Source organism: Glycine soja, chromosome 6 (assembly GCF_004193775.1).
Source record: "Glycine soja cultivar W05 chromosome 6, ASM419377v2, whole genome shotgun sequence".
Classification (NCBI taxonomy): domain Eukaryota; kingdom Viridiplantae; phylum Streptophyta; class Magnoliopsida; order Fabales; family Fabaceae; genus Glycine; species Glycine soja.
In genome coordinates this window covers 43855537-43869911 of record NC_041007.1, presented here as the reverse complement: position 1 = coordinate 43869911, position 14375 = coordinate 43855537, and the positions used below count along the sequence as shown (strand labels likewise).

Here is a 14375-nt window from a genome sequence, read left to right as displayed (position 1 = left end):
TTATTATATATTTAGTAGAAATTAAACGTTTACACATGCATCTTAATTAAGATCAAACAGAAGCATCTTATTATATATTGATTGATAGCAGTACTCAAGCAGTTGGATAATAGGGATACTTAGCTATTCCACATAAACCTTCCTTGGCACGTATATCTCGCTTGATCCTTATATACCCTCTCTCACCCCATTCGGTGCCCCATGAATTCTTTACAAGCCAATACTTAGAACCATCAAGAGCTTTTCCATAACCAACTACCGCAACAGCATGATTTGGATCAGTTCCACAATTTCTTGCATTAAAAATCCCACTTGAGTAATATTTGAAAGCATGTGTTCCAGCATCGATGTAAACTGACACTGGTTGATTTGCCACAGCTTTTAGAAGTGCCTTTTCATTATTGGAAGGAACTTTCTCATACCCTTTAATCTCAGCTACACCATGAGTTTCCTTCTTAACCTTACAAGTCTTGTTAACTCCTTTGTAGGGGTAGTGTGTTTCACTTGCTATTCCTCCTTTCTTGGCAATAAATTCAAAGGCATCATCCACATAACCACCAATGCATCCTTCGCTCTCACCTTTAACACAATCAACCAGTTCTTGCTCAGAGAGAGGCACCAACTTACCCGTTGTAATTTGGTGGATACCCTCGGTCGCAGCCACGGCTGAAAATGCCCAACAACTACCTGTTTTCACAAACAAAAAAGAGAGTTGATATTTTAGCATAGTTAGATTCTAATGAAACAATGGAATATTATTGAGCATGGAAAGAAGAATCACAATGTTTTTGTCATAATGAGATATTTGGTTTACCCTCCATTTCCCTCTCATTTTATTTGTTATTTAAAGTAATGCACACATCTTGAGAAAATAAATAATTATATTAAGTTTTGTGATAATATAACCTTATCTAACTAAATAATTAATTACATTATACACATACTAGTGAATGTTTTTTGACAGAACATACTAGTGAATTTATTTATGAAAAGCATGACTTAAATATATTTTGTATTTCTAAATGATCAATTTTGGTTTCAACAATTTTGTTTTATATCCTTAATCTTGGATAAAGTTTTGTTTTGTTTATAATCCCTCAAGAGCTACCCAAATTACTTCCCAAAGTGTTATCTAATTAAATTTTAGCAGGAAAAAAAAAGTTTAAAAAGTTTATTGAAAACCATACAAGAATTGGTCATATATCAGAATAAAAAAAATAATTTAAGTCTAATTGTATCAGAAGAAAAAAAATATTTTTTTCATATTCTAAAGCGACAAATATTTTGAAACAAAAATATTCCATAAGCGATAAATAAAATGAGAAGAGGAATACCGCATCTGCCTTGGTCCTTGATTGGAGTGACAGCACCTCTTTTCCTCCAGTCAATGGTAGCAGGAATCTTAGTTACACTCTCATACCTAAACGATGTTTCTGTTGATGTCTCCACCCAACTTGCCTTTTTCTGAACATTAATTAGTAAAGCCTTAAATTCTTCATCATTAAGGTCCGCAAATTGGTTAATGCTAAGGTTGAAAGGTTTGTCCCCAGCAGCATTGAAAGACTCAATGAAGTGCACATTGTTTTTGAATACTTGGAAACGTTTCTCCTTCTCAGCAGCATCCTTGTAAACCCTACCATACTGTGCCATCCACTTCTCATGTCTCTCTGATGTGCAGGCCTCAGACAACCTGCGAGACATTACGTGGGATGTCCACACAGCGAGAACAAGGAACAAAATTAAATAGTGGTTTTGGCTAAAGGAATTCATCTTGTAAATTGGATTTAGAGTAGCTTTGTTGAAGTGTTTGTTACATAGACAAAGCAAATTGGTTTAGTTTGCAGCAAAGGAAGTGGCAACTACAACTAATTTATAGTGGTGTTTTAATTAACATGGTGTTTCATAGTGCATGAAATAGTTATTAGCACAACATTAACTTTGGTTTCCTAATCAGATTCTTAATTACCACCACTTGAAAACGTGTTCCATGCTTTTCCAGTCCACTTGATTCAGACGTTGGCGACCACAATGTCCCTCTAGCCAGAATGTGCTACTAATGTAAACCAACAAAAAATGAATCTTACCTCGCCATTCTTATCTTGAAAAAAGAAGTTATATATTATCATATACAGTATTTACTTTCTCTCCCATTTTATTTTCATCTATTTTCTTTTTATCTTTATATTCATATCTTATCCCAATATCTTGTGTCTATTAATGTTGAGGTGTACGATGATTAATTATTTTTATAAGAAAAACACACAATAGGGTTTATGACAATTTTTGCTTACGAAAGCCCGAATGACGCCTAGTGCATGTGTGTGTATGGAAACGTGGCGCTAGTCATTAATTAATCATATATAATTTATGCATGTGTGCATATGGAAACGTGGCGCGCATGTGTACATAATCTAATCAGGGTGTAAGAATTATTTTCTTTGAGCAAAGTAGAAAAGAGAAAGGACAAAAAATTAGAGTTTGAATAATCGATCCTAAACGTAAAGACCATTATCATAGACGAAGTGATATGCAAATTAAATAATAATAATAATAATAATAATAATAATAATAAAAAAGAGAGCAGAATTATGTTTTCCTTTAAAAAAATCACCTAAAAATTAATTTGTTTCTTCAGGTAATCTATTAATGTTTAATGCAATTAAAGTTGGCTTGTGGAGACACATCATATATACGGATAAGATGGAAACTCGCCGCATCAGTCAATAATATGTGGCTACAATGTTATACTCCTGATTAATGGAGCATTCTATAGATGAAAAGATAGCTTGTTCTGTTAATTTTTCATGTTTCAATAATTCAATACTGGACTACAGATTAATGGCATCCAGTCAACTAGTAATAGTTACGCTAGCTTTTCTGGCCAAAATATGCAAGTGCATTATTTATTTCAGAACGGTATCTTGTAACTTTTTACTGATGTATATACATGTCTATCAAAATAAAAAAACAACATATCGACGTCAAATAAAGAATATACGTACTATAAATAGTGTTAAACTCAACTATGTCATCCTATTTTGATCAAGCATAAAAAAATATCATCCTGTTTTTTTATGCAATTTTTTTATTCAGCTGAATGTTACTTATCATCTTCGCTATACATGTATTTCATAAGCTACATAAATTATTCCATATTCTACTTCTGAATTTTTACCTTTGAATTTATGGAAATTGTAGGAGTTGGGTGTCTAATCAGTCTACACAATTGTATACATTCATGATTCATATTCTATACAGCGTTGAATACAATAGAAATGCGATGGCAAATCTAACAACTAATCAGCTACAATATAAGCTAAAAATTAACTGCCAATTAATAAACAGTTGTCTAACATTTTACTGCATGAATTTAAAACGCTAAATTTTAATTTCTAAATTTTTATATATTTTTATCTTTAAAATATTTATTAAATTTCTTTATCACCCTTTTTAAATAAAATATCAATTTTTCTCACTCTTTTTTACTACACATTTTCATAATAAATTATTTTTTTCCTACTGAAATCATACTATTTATTTTAACCATTGTATTTTTTATAATATTTAATTTATTATTTTAATATTATACTTTACGAAATTGAAAATAATAAATTTTAGCTTTATTTGACTTTAATTTTCTACTATTTTGTGAATAATTTTATATTATATGTTTTATGTTAACTATTATGTTAATTAACATAAAATTACAATGGCTACTTTTTTATTTTATTTTATTAAAGATATTTTAAGTTATTAAAAAAATTATTAGTAGAATATATAACATAAAAAATATAATAATTGAAAATATAAATATAGTGAAAATAATTTGTCTATAAATAAAAATATCATGAGTTTAAAATTAATTAAAAAAAATTATAATACCTCAATATATTTTTATCATTAAAATAAAATTAAAACTTATATAAATTATATTATAAATATTGTATTTATTTGATTTTATATTTTTTAGTTATTTCAACCTATAGTTTCATTAAACACGATTTAATAAATTAATTTTTCAGTTGAAGTGTTTATCAGACAATTGTTTAATTTTTGACTAACTTTTAGTTTTTAACTAATTTTTTAATTAATTTTGTTTAACATAGTACATGTACCTATTAATAATAACTATGTTGGATTGTTCATATTGCGTCTTGCAAATTGGGTGCGTAAATTACATTCCATGGGCTATTTTCTTGTTATTGGCCTATATCAGTACACACCCTCTCTCATTAGTTTTAATATATACTTTCTCTTTATTTATTAGTCAATATTATTGATATACAATATAAACATAGTGTGAGTGTGATATATTTCAGGAGGTACCAGCATTAAAAAAATAATACTACGTTACATTATTAATATTCAATGATGTGGGTCGTGTGTTCTGTCCACTTTCACACAAGTCCTCCTTCAGCATCATGGACGTCAGGAGCATATTGGGAGCACTTAAAACTGGTCCAGCTCCATTATGAACAAAATGAATTTCAACAGTCAAATCGGTTTTATATGTAGCAAAGCTTCAATATCATATCATCACTTTTTACGTATAAGGGATAAGTTTTTAAGGAAATTATATAAAACTTCTTTGAGTTAAAATAATTTACTATTCATTTCATATTTAATTATCGTGTGCAAAATATTTTTAGATCAGCTATAATTACACATTATAAATGAGATTTGTTTTTACTTTAATTAGTGGATTAAGATTACCTATGATTTATGAGTACCCATGACAAAAAAATTATGATTCTTATAAATATATTAATTTATTTTAATAAGTTTGTTGGTAAACCTTGATAATAAAAAATCAATTTGTTACTTTATTTAAATATGTTTCATAATCAAATAATTTATGACACAACAACCGTGAGATAACATAAATATTTTATTATTAGTTGTCTAGACAACAGATGAAAAATGATAGTTAACAAAAAATTAACTGGATTAACTTTTATTCTTTTAAATATTTAATTATAAATTTTAAAATTATAAGGATTTTTTTTAAAAAAATAAATCTTCAAAAACTTAATTACACATTTAGGAAAATTATAGGGATTATAAATTTATTTAACCTTAATTATAATTAAAATAATCACTTAATACAGCTGTTATGCATGCCCTAAACGTTTAATTACTTCAGTTTTTCTCTCTAAAGCATGCAGAGTTTAAGGATAACAATCAATTATTTTATTTGGTTGAAGTGAAAATAAAAATATAAAAAAGAGAAAATTTACTTTCATAAACAAAAAATAATATTTTTTTTTCATTTTTTCTGTTATTTATTTCAAAATTCAAAATCTTCTCTTCCCTTCCCATTCTTTCTACTCAACCAAACGGAACCTTAAATATAATATCTAGTTTGTCGTCCCAATTGCTTTTTTATATCATTTTGATTCATTAATATATAGGTCTAGGCATAAATATTTGTTTTTTAAAATTCAAAATGAACATTAAATATATATTAATATTAATTTTAGAAAAAAATATTTATAAACATAATCATTTAATCATAATTCATAATAAATACTAAGTTTATTGTTAAATTTTAAAATAATTATCTTAAAGTAATTCACATAATAATTTGTTATTAGATGATTAGTTAAGACTGTTTTACACTTAAATTATTAGTTGAGAATTGTTTACACGTCCTCGAAATGGCTTGGATTTTGTTCTTTATTTTGTGGATCGGTCTGCTTTTTTCAAAGGCATATCTATTAGTCAAAATAACAATATTCCGCAGACACAAATAATGCAGTTGCATTATCGAGCCCAGAAAAATATCTGGTAAACATTTTAGTTGAATGATATGCGATCAATCAATACTCAGTAGTCCCCTATGGAATTATTTGAAACATGAAATTTGAAGAAAAGTTGTCCCTTGAAATTCAATTAGCATCAAGCGTATTACATTGTTGAAGATTCAGTAAAAAAAAAAAAAAAACATTGTTCAAGATGCCAATTCCACGTGTATTTAGCGCAAATCTATATTAATAAAGGAAATTGTCTATTTTATAAATTTAAGTCGAATAAAAATATTTACTCGTAAAAGTTAGCAAGTAGGAGTGTGCATACAGGTCTTTTACTACCAATCGATCTATGGCATGCTATAATAATTTAATATAATAGATTTTAAAAAATAACATTACGAAAAAGTTTATTACCAATATACAAAAACAATGTGGAGTTTTTTTTAAAGCAAAAACAAGAGTGTAATTCCTTACGAGACGGAATATTTATTAAAAGGAGATGTAATACCTTATATTTTCTATTGATTAGAATTTATTAAGAAATAAAATTTTTGGCGGGGTGTTACTTCTCACTTAATGAGTTTTTTTTTTTTCTCAAATTAGAAGTTAAATTAAATATAATTTTAATAAATATCAACCCGTAGTAAAGGAAGCGTTCAAAAAGAGTGTTGTTAGAGACTATTGTTATACTCATTATTGACTCATTACTGATAATATATTTATCACCTAGGAGTTCGTGTGAAAAGAAAATGAAAAGGTGATTGTATGAGTTGTGGGATTCGACAAGATGGAGACTAATTATGCCATTTTCTCTGCATGTGTATAAAATTTCCATCAATTACACGAACCTTTCAACATTCAAAGACGTACGTAGCACCCATTAGTCAAAAATTATAAAATTCCGTTTCCAAATAGTGCACTGTTGATTCCCATAGAAAAGCTACTTTAACTATTCGATGATTGCCCTACATATCCTGTACTCCCAGTTTCACGTTGAATGATTTAAAACATTGGCATTTGCTGAAAAATAACCACTTAATTGTTGTCTATGCCAAACTCCATCATTATGAACGTTATAGCTAGCTGTATGTCAGGATAGGCATTGTAATTAAATGGATTCATATTACATTTTTAATAACGCTAAATTCAATTAGAATATAAAAAATAAAATGAAAATTAGTGGTTGGATTGTAAACTAAGCACTTGCCTCTTCAATCGAGACATAAATTACAATTCTTTTCTTTCATTTTTCTTTAACTTAAGTTTCATTTTTTTCTCCTCTCTGTAAATATTTTTCATTCTGCTATACATGGGATGATTGGGAAGTTACTTGATAAAAATTATTAATCTACATTATTCGACACGTGTATCACATATGTATGCACGACTATTTTTTTATATACACTGAAACCAATAAAAACCAAACCTAAGTTTTTATGCATTTATATCAACTTTTCACTGCTGGACCGACTCTAGTGCTTCTTATATGCAGGGTATGCAGGGTGAGATAGATCCAAGGGGAACAAGCAAGAGCCTTGTCCTATTAATGACAGATATGCATAACATTATATGATTTTAATACAATAATAATTCAACATAAATATAAGTTCATAAAAAGACTTCCTGTTATTATTTAATTATAAGACATAATTATCTAATTTAGAAAAGAAGTTGATTTTTCTTCAAATCATTTGACCCATAGTAAAATAATTAATAACACTGCCAGGGTCAAGCTACTAAAAAAAACATTTTGGAGTCAATAGAGGACAAACATTTGATTTAAACTCATTGCTTCTTGACTCAAGAATTTATGTGAGTTTATCCAAAATAATAAATTAACTCAATTTTTCTATCAAGAATTATAAGCTCAAGATTTTATTAATTAACTTATGAGTTTAACAACTTTCGTATCAACAATTAAGATAATTATTGTTATTGCTACTTTTGACTCCAGGAAGGATCATAAAGTTACTGGGATGACCTAATATCACTCTGTAATTATATATAGATTCGTAACACCCAAGACATTGCATACATATAGGATTGAGAATCTTCTAATCCTACATGATCTCACACAATTGTGAATTAGCATGGGATTTGACACATAATATGTTAAGGTTATATGTGACTCAACATTCCTTTAGCTTAAAATAAGAGCTTTAATATATATATATATATATATATATATATATATATATATATATATATATATATATTGTAAATTGATTGGTAATTTTTATTTTTTTCCCACCATTTCTATACTGATGATTAACATAAAGCGATCGTTTGACAATTAATTAGATAAATTGGTATGTTGTAATGAGTAAATAAACTTCACATTTTAACCTATAGCTACATGCAATAGGTGTCATTAGGGCTGATGTCAGCGATAATTGCCCATATGCAGTAAGCCCCAATTTTGTTTTTGAAAGACAACATTAGCTAAGATGTCTGGCTGCCGTACATTCTAGATGGTCCAAAAAGGCGGGAGCATTAATATATTAATTAGAAGATGGGAAACGAATCAGCCATAAGAAACAACAATAGTATACTAACTAGTTGACTTACCAATCGTGGCGCACGTGAGGTATGATTATGCTATTTGTCTTGATGCACTAATTAAAGTGTCTGCGAGTGTGACATTACAGATACACGATGTGCAGCTAAAAAAAGGTTTAATTTTAGAGTCTGGAAAATTGGAGGCAAATGCTATATATTTTTTAAAAGAAAGTAAAAAAAAAAATTAGAGAAATTAAAGGGGGAGAATTAAAGATTATCACATAAAATATATTGTTAGCAATATATATAACAGAGAGATTTAACAATGTTAATTTTAAAGGATTTTCTTTGTTGTAATTTAAGAAAAATAAAGGTTATATTGTTGATAAGGGTTACCTGAAAAACAATCTTATGGATCAATCCAAAGAAACTAAAATACAAACCACTTTTTAAAGCTAAAATATACTTTTACTAGTTTAGGTTTTGATCTTTTTGGTGCTTTTATATTTTAAAAGGTTCACTTTAATTTTTAAAATGAAATAAAATGGTCATTTTGAAACAATGATCATTTTTAATTTTGAGATGCGATTTTAAACTCTTATTTTATTAATTTGATACAAGAAATATGTGTCATTAAATTTACTTACATAAAAATTATAGAATTCAGCTGTAACCATGATAAAAATTACATGAAAAACAAGTGTACATCACAAGCAACTATAAAAGAAATTAATATTAATATTTTCAAATTTTTAATAGCTCATTAGATTCACTTTTATGTTTATGGATTTTTTTTTATTCAAACATCAGGTATATTTTATAATTTTCATGTAAATTAGTGAATCTAGCGAGACATGTTTCTCACATCAAATTAGTTAAAAAAGAGTTTAAAATCATGTTTCAAAATTAAAATGATAATTGTTTTAAAATAACTATTTTGACTCATTTTAAAAACATAAAAATTAAATTCAATGCTTTAAAATATAGAGGACCAAATGAAGATAACATAAAAGATTAAAAATATATTTGAGTCCCTTTTCTAATATTAGAAAAACTATGTTATAAGTCTTAAACACACACATATGTTAGAAATATATTTAATAGGAAGATTGAACAATGTAAATATTAAAGGATTAATTTATATTATTTAGAATTATAAGAACTATTTAATTATAATTTTTAATTTAATAAGATGGGAGATCAAATTAATCATATAATAACTCTCCGCAGATTTATTTCACTTAATAATATTAATCTCACTACTAAATTAAAAATTTCTTATTGAATAAATCAAATCAGCATTTTTTATAAATTAAAATTTAAATTAACCTATCTAATATTTTAGTAAATAAATTAAATTGATATATAGTATTTTTCTAAAATGTAAGTAAATGTCAATTATGACATTATTTAATTGCAAATGTCTGTGTTATTTAAAATTTTGTGTGTATGGTAGTTGACATAATATATACTATTAATTCAACAGGTAAATAATTGAAATTTAATATATACAAAAAGTTCTTAAGTAATTTTTTTTATTAACTTAATCTCCATTATCTTTCTCTTCCATTCTCTTTGAAAATTCTTACATTTTCCCACGAGTGCAAAGAAAAGAAAAGAAAAAACTGAAATTAAAATGCACTTTAATGATAGAAGTGGCTCGGAAAGAATTATTTTTTTTCCTGGGTCATAGATCATCAATATCATCTAATCCTGGATCAGAAATTTTACATATAAGTAATCCCGTTAAATAAATAATCTCTATTCATGGAAACTCAACCAAATTTTATATCACTGCCTCAGCTCTTTTGGGTTTAGAAAAGAATCATATATATATGTACATGAATTACTTACAAATGTTTTATTCTCTATTTTTTTTATACTGCAATTAGATGATATCTATGTTGGAGAAATGTCATATTGTTTGGTTAACATTAGAGACTAAAACTGCATTTATTTTTGTTAGTGGTTACATATAGTGTACCAACAAATTGACATAAGTGTTAACAATTTATACATCTTAACGAAATTATCCAAATTTTAAATTCTCACATTGAGTACAAAATAAATCATATCAAAAAAATATTTATTTTATCAGCATTCACGCTCATGGACCAAAAATTAATAATCGATCACTATTTTTTATGATAGATACTTCCTACTAATACAAAGTTAAGAAAAAAAAGTGGTTAATTAGATATTTAGCCTCAGATACATTTCTATTGTATTCAATGCTATACATACACAGGATATAAAATGTATATATATTCTTGTTAGAGTGATTAGACACAATTCCTACAATTTCTATATTTTCAGACAGAAATTGAGAAAAATATAGAATGACATAAGACGTTTATAGAAGCAGGAGATGACAAATAACATCGATCTAGTTGATTAAAACAATAATAAAATCATGAAAAAAACAAGGTAGGGCACTATATGATTTAGTGTATTCAAAAAGACAGCTTTTCCATGTTTGACCATGCGCATTTTGTTCTTTTCCTTAATTTTCCTTGTATTCAAAGGCACTTATATCCATTAGTCAAAAAATACAAGATTCCGTGTGAAATAATTATAAAGCAATTGCGTTTCACCCATAAAAGCTAGTTAGCATAACAATTATTGGTTGACTGGTATTACAATGAAATGGATGAATCTGTGGTCCCCATGGAATCATTTGAAACATGAAATTTGTAGAAAAAGCTATATTTTCGTCCATGTAGAATACTCCATTACCATCAAGAGTAGAACATTGTTGCCACACATATATAACTGTATGATATGTCGAGCTTCTTCTCCGCATATATGTTGTGTCCTTTAAGCCCATTCGCCATTTTAATTAGTTTTCATATATCCAACATTGTTAATATCAGATACACGACCTAGGAAAAAATATTTTAAGGGCTTTAAAATTGTAAGACATAATTCTGCTCTCTTTATGTTATTCAATAATAATGGAGTATATTTGGTTATTGTAAGCTTTGGCACTCCTTGTGCTGGTTTAATATTATTGTCTCTCTTTTAATAATTAATTACCAGTGGGATTACATGGGTCACATTGATTTTTATTCATGTTTTGAAATAACTTGTAAATATATTAATAAGTGTATATATATATTCTAAAATTACTATGCTAATGTTAGTTTGATATATATAAATCCTCAATTTGAAATTTAGCCTTGGTGAGAAATTTTTATTTATTCTATAATTATTGAATTATAATCATAATTATTTAATAATGCTGTCAAATTTTCTTTTTCATGAAATGTTTAAATTATTATTTCTTATTTAAAATTTAGAATAAAATTGAAATATATATTTTTTTAACATCAAACAAACATGTAGATGAACTGACTTTAATAAGGATGATAGGTTGGAGCATATATAGTGACGCAATGGGGCAGGCACGAGTATGAGCAGTAATTACATAGGTTGATATTTATATACTAAACATAAATTATATTATTATTAATAGAACAAATAGGATAACATAACATCAAATATTTAAACTATTCTCGTTTGATAATTACAATATTAGTATATTAATCCAACAAACAGGTGACCCAATATACAATATTGTCTTTAATTTCCATGAAATATGAGGCATACACAACATAGAAATGTTTACGCTTAACATTGAAACCGACGCTAATTAGGCTGAATGTTATACACTACATGCAGTTGCCCTCTTGGCCTCTTCCTTTCACTTTTCCTCTTTACCATATTTTCTCCTTCTCTATGTCTCTTTCTGGTTCTCTCTGTGTTTTTCTCTGGATCATCTTAGAAGCTGCCATGAACACATACAGAATTAAGGACCACCCAGAAGACCTCAATGTATTAATTCAAAAAGCCAGCTTTTCCATGTTTGACCACGCACGGTTTTTTGTTCTCTATCCATTAGTTAAAAATTGCAAGATTCCATTTTGGAATAACGCACTTGTGTTTCTCCCAGAAACGACAATCAATCCGTTCTGGAATAACAACGCACTTGCGTAACAACCATTAATTGACTGGTATATTACACTCGATCTCTGTAGTCTTCCGGAATTATTTCAAACGTGAAAATAGCAGAAAAAGCTATCTTTTCATGTGTAGATCGAACACCCCTTTAACATCAGAGTATAACATTGTGGCCACATACTGTCAGGTATGGCCAGTTTCTTATCCACATATATATGCTGTGTTCTTTAAGCCCATTGGCCACTTTAATTGCATCAAATATTAGAATATATTCCCAAGGAAAGATTTTTTTAGGTGCTTTAAAGGAAGAGATGATCTGCTATCTTTATTAATTAGTACGTAGTATTCAATAATATGATTTTCATTTTATATAATAATAATAATTCATCTTTTTGTGTCTCTTCTTCATATTACTTGTCCCAAATAAAGTAATTTAAATTTCTCATAAAACATAATATGTTTATAAATTTTTTCCCAATAATATATATAGTATATATGTGTGTGCACGTGTGTAATAAGTAAAGAAAGTCATCTCTAATTATAAAGCCAAAACTAAAAATTTAACTCAGCTAATTAAATAAATTATGAGTGTTGTAAACTCCTAACATCATGTTCAATATTTAAAATTTCTTACTTGTAAAAATGAATTTCTTAATTTTTTGTGTGAGAGTAATGTTATATGTGTGGGATGAACAAATCTGAACAACACCAACATTATCTCTCTCTTCATGTTTGTGTATGCACATGTTCGTGTATAAGCTAAAACGCAAGTTATTTTAGAAAAACAAAACAATGAAAATAAACTTTTAGATTATTCATAGATGATCAAGATTAAAATTAAATAAATGCACATAACCTCCTCTCGTGGTCATATAATCTCTAGTCTTGACCCTTGTGTATAATTGTATATATGGTCCAAATTTATAGGTGTATGTCATGAAAATTCTTAGTAAAAAAATTTATCATTATATATATATATATATATATATATATATATATATATATATATATATATATATTAAGTGTATAAAATAAAAACACTTTTATATATTATTAGAAAGGACAACTATAAATATTAAAATTATTACATCTTATTTAAATGATATATCAAGATTATAAAAAAAATTATATGACTTTTTTAAGTAATTATATAACCATTATATATATAACTTTATTAATCTTGGACTTTTAGATTTAAAGTTTATACATTATTAAAATGAGAAACACTCTCACTTGATACATTTTATATGTGTCGACTCGGTATATTGGAGATCATAATCTTTTTATAGCGTATTAATCTAATAGGGTTTTTATTATCCCCTAATGGATCAACACTAACATATGCTCATTTAACTCCATATCCTCTGAGTTAGTTGTGTAACATGCTCACTTAATTTAATCGTATAAAATAAAATCCACTAATAATAAATAACTAATATAATTATCTTATAATATTAATCCACATTAGTTATTGGAATAGAAAATTCCAACATACTCATCTCTAAAGAATGCACTGCAAAGTTATAACAAACAAGAGAAAACTTTGTCACAATTTGATTTTTTTAAAAAAAATATTTTTCATACATCTACCTATCTATATACATAAGAAAACAGATGAATATTTGTTTTAGATAAAATAATGTTTACTAGGCATATTATAATATAATTATATTTATTTTGTACCTAATATCATCTTAATTTTATCTTAGTATGGACTTCTTGGCAAGCGTACTAATTTGTCCAAGTACTAAATAAAATGGTAAGATCCAGAATGGTGTTGGTGATGAGTTATGGAACGTGTTGGGAGCTTCACTTGCCAGAAATACTCTTAATGTAATCGTAATAGATTTTTCTCTTTTTAACATGAATATGATTATTACCCCATATACTAACTCACTTTAATCATGATCCATCAAGTGGAAAAGCCTAAATCACCTAATATCGCTCCTAATCCCTAAAGAGTTATATTAAATAATTTGCATTATTATAAAAAAATATGCAAAAACTGACTAGATAATATCATTCTACCCCTAACACGCAAAAACAGACTATGATATATATTTATGGTTTCAATCAATTTCTATCAATTACCTCCTCATTTCAACGGGGCGGATCGGGGGTGGGTTTTGCTTACCCCACCCCCGACTTCCCATTTCCCTCCCCGTC

General features: G+C 27.3%; 1 protein-coding gene across 1 annotated transcript; it reads right to left on the bottom strand.

Annotated features, from left to right (window-relative positions):
* Positions 1-20: 20 nt before the first annotated feature.
* Positions 21-1823, bottom strand: LOC114414225 (senescence-specific cysteine protease SAG39-like). Its single transcript, XM_028378529.1, has 2 exons — positions 1335-1823; positions 21-687 (listed from the first exon to the last, which is right to left on the bottom strand). Exons 1-2 carry the CDS (start codon positions 1768-1770, stop codon positions 95-97), a joined length of 1029 nt encoding a protein of 342 aa, XP_028234330.1. The 5' UTR covers positions 1771-1823; the 3' UTR covers positions 21-94.
* Positions 1824-14375: the final 12552 nt, after the last annotated feature.

Bases quoted from the DNA above. Each gene is read 5' to 3' on its own strand.
- LOC114414225 (XM_028378529.1), bottom strand. From the start codon at position 1,770: ATGAATTCCTTTAGCCAAAACCACTATTTAATTTTGTTCCTTGTTCTC. The intron at 688-1,334 runs GTATTCCTCTTC...TTGTGAAAACAG, and splicing joins CAAGGACCAAGGCAGATGCG to GTAGTTGTTGGGCATTTTCA.